General features: G+C 34.6%; 1 protein-coding gene and 1 pseudogene across 1 annotated transcript; both read right to left on the bottom strand.

The window, feature by feature from the left end:
* Nucleotides 1-2,580: 2,580 nt before the first annotated feature.
* On the bottom strand, nt 2,581-4,927 carry LOC18608412 (structural maintenance of chromosomes-like protein, putative (DUF3531)). The gene is made up of 8 exons (XM_007043086.3): nt 4,502-4,927; nt 4,308-4,395; nt 4,134-4,219; nt 3,729-3,807; nt 3,512-3,571; nt 3,292-3,413; nt 3,109-3,180; nt 2,581-2,956 (listed from the first exon to the last, which is right to left on the bottom strand). The coding sequence occupies exons 1-8, from the start codon at nt 4,846-4,848 to the stop codon at nt 2,854-2,856; spliced, it is 957 nt and encodes a 318-aa protein (XP_007043148.1). The 5' UTR covers nt 4,849-4,927; the 3' UTR covers nt 2,581-2,853.
* A 242-nt stretch (nt 4,928-5,169) lies between these two features.
* Nucleotides 5,170-9,405, bottom strand: LOC108660626 (alpha-galactosidase-like; annotated as a pseudogene).
* Nucleotides 9,406-9,600: the final 195 nt, after the last annotated feature.

The raw sequence follows: 9,600 nt of genomic DNA, 5'->3' as shown, positions 1-9,600 counted from the left end.
TGAAAATTAATATTTTAAATTTGGAAATTAATTAAAATTATTAATATTTTAATCATAATAATATTAAATTATAAGTAAAATAGTAGTATTTTAAAATATTAATGAATAAATTGTAATAAAATATTAATATTTAAGGTATTAATTATTAATATTTTAAATAAATTATAAATTATTAATATTTAAAAAATAAAATAAAATAAATAATCATATATATAATAAAGGGTATTTTTGTTTTTTCATTTTCTATTCTTTTCTTATTCCAATGTTATTGTTACCAACCAAATACTGTAGTAAGTCATAATAATTATTTCTACCTTATTACATTCGTCGTACCAAATTATGCAATAACTATTCTATTCTATTATATTCCTACCTTATTTTATTATCACATAATAGTTATTTTATTCTATTTTTGTCTATTTCGCGAACCAAATGTGTTATATAATTCTAATATAAAGTTAGTATCCAACAAAAAGAAACCGATAGCACAAAATGAATATGCATGGATGATTAAATGCCTAATGTATGCAATGATGTGTAGAAAGTCGGATATTGTATTTGTAGTTATGATACTAAGTCAATTTACAAGTAATTCAAGTAAAGAACATTGGTATGTTGTTCATAGAGTTTAAGGTACTTAAAGAATACAATAAATTATGACATTTGTTATTTAAGTTTTTCTTCAGTTTTTAAAATGTATAAAGATGCTAGTTAAAACTCAAATAGAATGAATTATACCTTTACGACTTGTTGGATTTTTACAATTGGTGGTGGTGCTGTTTCTTTGGGTTCTAAGAAACAATCTTGGCAAGCGAACTCTACCATGATGATTGAATTTATAATCTTAGCATTTGCCACCCAAAAAACGGAATGGTTGAGGGATTTATTCTATGAAATTTCATTGTCATCTAAACCAATGACATTAATCTTGATACATTATGCCAATAAAGTAACGGGATCAAAGACATATAATCAAGCACACAATGGAAAGAGTCGATATATTAGATTTCGACATATATAGCATTGTAAGATAAAGCATTAGTGATAGTATAGTTACTAATAGTTATGTGAGATTTTGCGAAAATTTAGTGGATTTCTTTACCAAAGTTTTTTTTTTTTTAAAACAAACTTGGTACTAAAGACCTCAAGTGAGATGGGTTTCAAGCTTATCAACTAAATCTCCAATAATAGAAGCTGGCCTTGACGCTTGCGACCGATCTACAAGTCTTGGGTATTGACCATTCTACCACATGGTGATTGAAAGTATTAATTTATATTTTCCATCCCAAGGTGCATAGTATTTGGTTCCTGTAATATGTAAGATAAGGTTGAACAAAAGTTTTTCATAGACCCATAACATATATATGTTGAAGTACTATAATTACAAGGTACTTTTGATGGGGGCTACCTATATAAGTGGAAGTGTGGCTGCTTTTAGAAGCTAAAGGCTTGATTCTGACAAGCACTTATGAATAGATGCATAACTCAAGGGCATAAAAATGTGTTGGCAAAACTCAAGGGCATAAAAATGTGTTGGCAAAATTAGATACAAAGTGAGCAAAGAAACTTGCATGTGCTTAGTAGCCCAACTAGTTAAATGAAGAATCGATGGTTCAATATTTGGTTAACCACTCAATTAAAACTAGAATCAACCACACTCATTAAATAAAGATTCAAATCTGTGAGATACCTTCATTTATGTGCAAAATTCTCAAAATTGTTGGTATTTGAAAATTTTGAAAATGGTGGGCAATTAGTGGTGTATTTTCAAAATAAAAAGTTATGTCACATAATGAAAAGCTATCTTAGCTCAAAAGTTATGTTACAAAAAGTGACATAGTATAACTATTAGATTGTAGGTAGGTTTTTCATGTGAATAGTTATATCTTTTGGTAAATTGATATGTTAGAAAAATACCTTTGAATCCAAAGGATATGAAATAATTGAAAAAGACCATCACTTAAAGTTTAGATACGAAAAGTTATCATTTCATATTATAGCTTAAAAATTATATCTTATGAAATGAATGGTTGTTCTTTTATAAGGTGATTATTAAAACAATATTTTTATCAAAAGATTATACCTTATAAAATGTAAAGGTATCTTTAAGATAAAAAAGTGCCACAATGAAAGGGTTTATCCTTAAAAAAGAGACACTTGCAAACCTATATAAAAGACTTGTTGTCAACTATTTTGATAGACCAAAACAAATAAGATAAGCAAAACAATCAAGAACAATAAAAGTATTATGTTCTAAAAATAAACATAAACACTTAAGTTCTTCTCCTCTGTCAAAGGAATCCAAATTCCTTAGAATCTACTTGCTCTAAAAAGTAAGCTCTAAAATTGAACAACTTTAAAACTCACAAGTTTTTCTAGTGATTTGCTTTTGTAAAATGTAAAGACAAAGTTAAATGTTGGCTTCATTGTATCCCTAAGGCTATTCGTATTATTTTTCTTTTGCATACCGAGTGTTAGGAGCGATATAAGTCTTAAAAATAGCGTTTATTAAGAGATTCACCTTGAAGTCAATTTTGTCAGTTATTTGAATTCCATCTAAACCCCACTTACACCAACACCTTGCAATCCAAACACATCAAATATCTTCCCATTGATCTTCAATCATACATAGTGCTACAATTTTATATGGAATCACCTTCAAATATTAAAGGAAAGAAAAAAAAAGTAAAGGAAAAAAAAAGTAGGATTCATGATTTTGATATCTCATATTTCAGGTATTTAGCAACAGCAAGGATGCCCTTCAATGGCCATCTCTAGTCTCTATCAGTTTATAAGCAACCAAAGACACATGAAGCCTTCTAGATTTCTATAGTATCTGGATCGACCTTTGGTTCAGATTTTGAAGTACTTGTAGCCATAGTCAGGGTTTGTCATACCCTCTTCCCAATCACCCATACAACGACCACCGAATACTATCTGTTGAATGCCCAAATAACTGCCATAAAAAGGGGTAGGGGTAGAGAGAGCATAACAAAATGAAAATTTTGTGAGTCAAGAGCTTGACAACTGAAAAATGTAATATATACACAATGGATTTTGATGACAAAATTGTTTCTTGTTATCCTTTTACATATTAGTATAGCTTACTCTGCACTCAATACTGTCATGCAGTTGAGGAGGACATCAATGGAAAAAAAATCAGAAGTACCAAGGTCAACCCTGTAATGTGAACATATAAGTTAGTCATTTACTTTCCATGAGAAAGAGCAGCAAGAAAATAGATTTAAAGATAATTAAAAGAAAAGTGCAGATGAGACTAGAAAAACATACCAAACACGGCCCCAGTTATCCTGAAACTCAACATCACTGATATCATGGAATGATGATGGCATCACTTTAAATCCCTTTTCCTCATCATAGAGGGGATCATATTCCATTGATGCATTTGCCAACTGTCATCAATATGAAATTAACATGCTTAATTTCTCTTGCATAGCAACAAGATGTGAAGTGAAAAAAAAATATGGAGCAAAAAGAACCATGGTCAAACCTGCAAATTAGAAGAATTAAAGGCACCCAAACGTCCCATAACATACCATGACTGAATAACCTGCATTGCTTCCCCCATTAAGTGAACATAAATAGTTTACAAGTAATAAACCATAGATACATTAAGAGCGAATAAGAAAATGATTTTCTCTACAATGGTCTGAATTCATTGCCAAATAGCGAAAAGAAGGAACCATAAGGAGAATTAAACTACTGACACTGCCAATGAGATTGACTTCTTGATCAGAAGGTGATCCATATAACTCAATCCATATGTAGGAATCAAGTGGGTTAAAACTGCACAGCCATCAAAAATAAAAATTATTGAAGTTGAGGGTTATGGAAACATCAGCTATTCCTACAAATAAGAAAGACTAAGGCGTAAATTAGTAGAATCAGGCAGCAACAGCTCCTTCTATGCTTATCATTCATTGCTCTATGAAGTTCAGTTCTAAGAATATTTTAACCAAAGAAAATTTGATCGCACCCAGATTATTCAATCAGTGTTTTGTTTGGAAAGATAAAACAGTTACTCTCTACGTTCAAACTAATTACAAGCATGGATAGCTAATTACATAGTTGATTGCGTGAATAGAAGCCTTTAGTGAGATATAAGAAATTACTCTCGGAAGCTGACTTTAAATGAAAGCACAGAGCCCGTCTTTTGTTTGTGAAAATCTCTACCCTTTTTCCGAACACGCTCTTCAACCTGCAAAACATAATTAGGAAACTCATCGGAACATCAGCTATATTGTTGATTAGGCTGAGGAAAGATAAACAAGAAGGTATTGACGGACCCGTTTCCTCATGAGCTCAGGGTCGCCAATGCTATCGCCAAGAACCGCTCGTAGCTCCGCATCGTCTTTGCAGGCGTTTTCTAGGACTCTGTTTTGATTAAAAACAAAAACAAAATTAATATTCACAGCGGCAATAAGTCAAACAGGGAAAGTGAATGGAAAATATAAAAAAGAACTAAGAAAAAAGGAAGTACTTAGCCCAGGCGGGATAATTGTGAAGCCCATCGAATTCTCGCTTCCTCTTCTCTTCACGAATCTTGACAAGTCTTCTACCTCTCGCTGTGGTACCCGAGCCCTTAACATCGCTTGCGCTTGAAACATTGGAATTCGAATTGCCTTCTCCAGATGCTGCTCGAATTCGAAGAGGTGGCGATCTGTTCTTGTCATCGTTGGCGTAAAGAGTTGCGCAAGAGGAAAAAGAAGAAGAGGGAAGGGGCTTCTTGGTAACTACAGGTAAATTCTGACGAAGAAGGTGATGATAATGATGGGTTTCATTTTTACTTGCATTTGGATAGCAATAGCATCCTTTCATTGCCGCCATGTTCTTTTATCACTGTCTCTTCACTTGCCTCCAGTGTTGAGGATAACGGAAAGTATATCGGGCTTTTCTTAGCTAAATGGGCACAGCATGTTTTCATTACTTGGCGGAATAAAAGCCCTCAGCTCAGAAAGATTTCATTTAGGCCCATGACCCGCTATCCAAGCCCGTGACATTGTATGACACATGGTGTTCTTATCACATATTTATTACTTCTTAATTTATATTATTTTAATGAATTATTATCAAAAGGAGATTCACAATTCATGAATGATGAAAAATATTTTTAATTATTAAAATCACATAAAAAAAACCCCTGCTCCCGATGGCCATTGCTGCACCAATCACGTTCTACTGTGGTGTGAGAACATACATCTTGCAAGCATGGGATACCAGAGTTGCCTTGATTTGATTTCTGACAGAGTGCCTAGTTGAATGCGGCAAAACATCAGACAACCTTGAAACATTAGCCTGACTAACATCAGACAAATCAAAGTTTCCCAGTGAGATAAAAACTTGTAGCTTATTTACCGCCCGTAAGTCTCGAGCATCAACAACTGTAGAAGAGTTGAGCCCAATGTCATTCCATCTTGCAGTTACGGTAGGACGTGAGTATCCTCTGTTTAATAAGATCACTGCAACTCTGTTCTTACTTCAAGGACCAGCCCACACCTTCACATCACATTCCATGTGAACAAAATTTAAGGGTTAGTGAACATGTAACAGAAGAGAGAAGAAAGAAGCTAAGCCATGTGCAGCGGCTATGTATTGATGGAAATTTGATGCTTCAGGGTCAAATAAATATATTTAAGAAATTAGTCTCACCTCCAGATCACCAATCTTCCTAACCTTCTTCCCTTGAACCCCCAGTTCATCTGTTATACAAGCAATATCGAAGGAGGCGGCATAGCTTCTTGTTCAGATTGAGGCGATTGCGGCATAAATGTAGACATACAGAAGGAAGAAAAATGAAATGGATGATCGTATTGGTACCTTGATTAACAGCTATAACCTCCTTGTTGCTAAGCAATTCGAATGTGTCATTATCCATGGAGCGGGTATCGCATCCAAGAATTAGTGGAGCCTATGCCATCGTAGTCAAACAATACTCGTTAAGGATTGCAATGTTAGATTTTGAGGATGGAATTTGGGAGTAAATCATAGATTCAGGGATCTTAGCTAACGCCCAACTGCTGAAGTGAGAGCGGTATTCTTCAGTTGACATACCTCCATTGCCTACCTCAAGCATGTCTAGGTCTAAAAATATTGGAGCCAAAAGAAAAAGCACAGCATTGGTTTAACTCAAGCAAAATGATCAATTGTCATTAGCTGCTACTAAGAACAAAGATCAGCCTAACCATTCCATCCGCCAGGTCCAGCATAATGCGCCCACTCATTATGAAGATCAGCACGCGTTATCATACTAGCAAGAGAGATTTCCCCCAAATATCACAAAGTTAATGTGAAGATTAACATTGATTTGCTAATAGCTTGAGAATGCTTTGTTAATGGTAATTTTCAGATAAATTGCTCTATTACCTCTCCCAAGTATCCTTGATGTCTCCAGTTGTTCTCCAACTATTCCCAATGCTAGGTACCCAAGTTGCAGGGTCTTCAAAGCCCCTATAATGGAAAAGGAATTAGGTAGGACCGGGGAAAGAAAATGGGAAGGAAGGAATTAGAGAAAGTCATACCATTCACAAAGAGAGTAGAACATAGGTCTTCCGGTGTTTTGAAGAGCCTTACCCATCTTTGAATATTTGTCATGGAGGAATCATTAACAAATTCTCACTGTGAGATAAACAGATGGTAGAATTTCTTTTCATCTTAAATCACAGGGCTGCTTAAGTACGTTTCTTGTGGGCTCACTCCTTGGTTGTGGCAATTATCATATTTTAGATAGTCAATGCCCTAAACAACCAGTAAAAGGATCAATAAGCCAGCCAAGCAAGATTAACCTGAACCCTTGTCACCTGAATAGGTGCAAAGATGTACGATTGAGTGGCATACAAACTTGGAGTAGGAATGGATCCAGAATTTATGTTCAGTAGAGGCAAATTAATATATTTTTTTTGAAAAGCGAGGCAAATTAATATACAATAGGTATCAATACAAATTAACTCAAAAGGTTGGCTGATCCCATATCAATAAACAAATTAATTATAAAGCCTTATTTTATTTGAATGACCTATTATATCCTATTATTTTGCAGAGTAAATCAATTTTTATCATATTTATACTTTTATTCTTTCTAATTTTTATAGTGATTTGATATATATGTGTATATATATACAGCAATTGTTAAAACATACCCAAGAAGCAAAAGTGTTAGCATCCTGTTGCTCATGACCAAGAGACCCTGGCATTGTCTTGCTACACGTTAAAAGTCCTGAAAAAGCAAGGCCGGATATAGGGGATAATAAAGATGGAATAGCTTTTGGTACGAAATAACAGTTTAGCATTTTATTTGAATATTGGGAGATGTAGCTTGGTACCCAGCATCAGCATAAATCCCAATCTTAAGCCCCTTGCTGTGGACGTAATCTGCCAGAGCCTTCATCCCAGAGGGAAAAAGAGAAGCTTTTGGTACTAAGTTGCCCTGTTTACAAAACAGAGTATGGGGATTGCTCTGTAGTCTGAACTCTCATAATAGAATGGACAGTCAATTATAACACCTAAAGCATAGCAAAGATTACATGCACCATTTTTTTGGACATTTATTTGCTTAGTCAGTTTGATAAGTTCATGTTACATGCAAACACAATAAATGACAGTATTACAGCAAGCTTTCTGCAAGAGTGCTAGCAAGGCTAAATCATCAAGGCCCAGGAAAATCAATCCTTCCGAAAGGAACAAAAGAAAGAAAGCATGGAAAGATTCAGAATCTTGGGTTCAGAAGGCTCAAATTTCATTTACAAGTTTCACCTAACTTCATCAATGAAGCCTCAAGAAGTCAAGATTCCAGTGCTTTAGTTGTTCAAACTATGAAATCATGAAGATGCGATAATTGACAAAAGGTATATAGCAGATAAATTGAAAGCAACAGATAATCGGTTCTTTAGTGTCGAAGCAACCACAATTGATTTGAAAAGTTACATAGTTTGGTTTATACCTTAGAGTCTCTATTCAATTCAGCCCGACAATCATCTGGTCACGATCAAACAATTTTAAGATAATTACAAATTTTGAAGAGACATGGCCACCATAAAAGAAGTTACTTATTAGAACAATCGTATTTTGTTGCTCAAAGCAACAGAGTAAGTTACCTAGCTTAATATACTCATATCCAGGGGCTGACAGTCCACTAGAAACCATACCATCAGCTGCATAAGAAATTGAGTTATTCATTCAAAATTATAAAAGTGATTCGTATTAGGCAGAAATGCCAAGCCTTTGCTGTCAAACATTTCTTACCTGTCTGGTGAATTAGCTCCTCAGTAAGTTTGCAAGGGAAATGTGATACTCTACATCCTAAATCAGATATGAATGTGATTATTAAGATTTATATAATAATTTAAGTCTATCACTACTAGCTATTTGAGCTTAAGTTTTGTAAAGATACGTGGTTTAGGCCTAAAAAACTGTTGGTTCAGTAGTTGGACTTGGATCGTTACAAATGATATACAGGAAATGATTATAGCTGTTATAGCTGTTCTATCTGCAGATAACAAAAACCAATAAAATAGCAAAAATGTGAGACCGTGCCTGTTACAACTCCAAAGATGTAGAGTTTAACTTGTAATCACTATATCAAGGTACGGTATCTTGAATCTTGGGGGAACTTTGAGGAGCCAAGGCAATGGAGCCACTCAAATGAAATCTTTTGCTAAGAGTGCAAATGGAATTTTAACTGCGTTACTTAAACAGCACCCAAATAAAGTTGTGACTGTGTTCTGGGTTCTGCAGTATGGTAAACATGGCTATAGACTCCTGAATTTGCTAGAAAAGTTTTTGTTATTTTTTTTTTATTTTTCACGAAAAGACCCCATCAGAAACTACTGTACATTCATGATTGATCCACACTTCAATGTCAAATGATACCAACAAAAATGGCACACAGTGGACACATATTAGATGAAATTAGGCACAGAATAAGCTCTCACCCCATTTGAGGAGTGTGACCAAGACCATTATTAAGCAGATTTCTTCTTAGCGCTTTCCCTTCACCAAGTTCCCTAAGACGAGCACCATGGCTAGCTTACTGCTGCCATCAAAATGGCGATTAATATAAAGGCAACGGGAGAGGATGTCCAGTCATAAGCCATAGGGTGCTGCCTTAGTTTGTATGAAGCATAAGCTGTGAGGACAGATTTAGGAATCCTAGTATTGTAGTATATATATAGATATATATATAGTGAAGCTCTGTGTTAACGAAATATAGCTTAGGAAAGCACTATCTGATGTCATAGTGGTGAAAGCGACATAGAAAGCTTCCACTTTGGAATCATAAGTCAACTTTCATAAGATAATTCGATCAATATATCTTACAGCAAAATAATCTAGAATTCATAGCCGCTTCACTGATGGAAACCTATTGTCAAGTAATCTATCTGCCGGCATATCAACTTTGGTTCTACATGTATCTGATGGGCATGCACGCAGCTTTGCATGGAGACAGTTCAATCAAAGTCATTGTGCAGAAGGAACCGATTACTAATTTAATATACGTAACATCGCCCAATCACAAGATCATGGTTGGTGATAAAGAAAGGAAATTAACCAAGGATTCATTGTAAGTTGTAACCACAATTTTGT

This window comes from Theobroma cacao, chromosome 2 (assembly GCF_053813885.1).
Source record: "Theobroma cacao isolate CCN51 chromosome 2, ASM5381388v1, whole genome shotgun sequence".
Lineage (NCBI taxonomy): Eukaryota > Viridiplantae > Streptophyta > Magnoliopsida > Malvales > Malvaceae > Theobroma > Theobroma cacao.
Note: the sequence above shows the minus strand (reverse complement) of the source record. Positions and strands in the feature narration are given on the sequence as shown.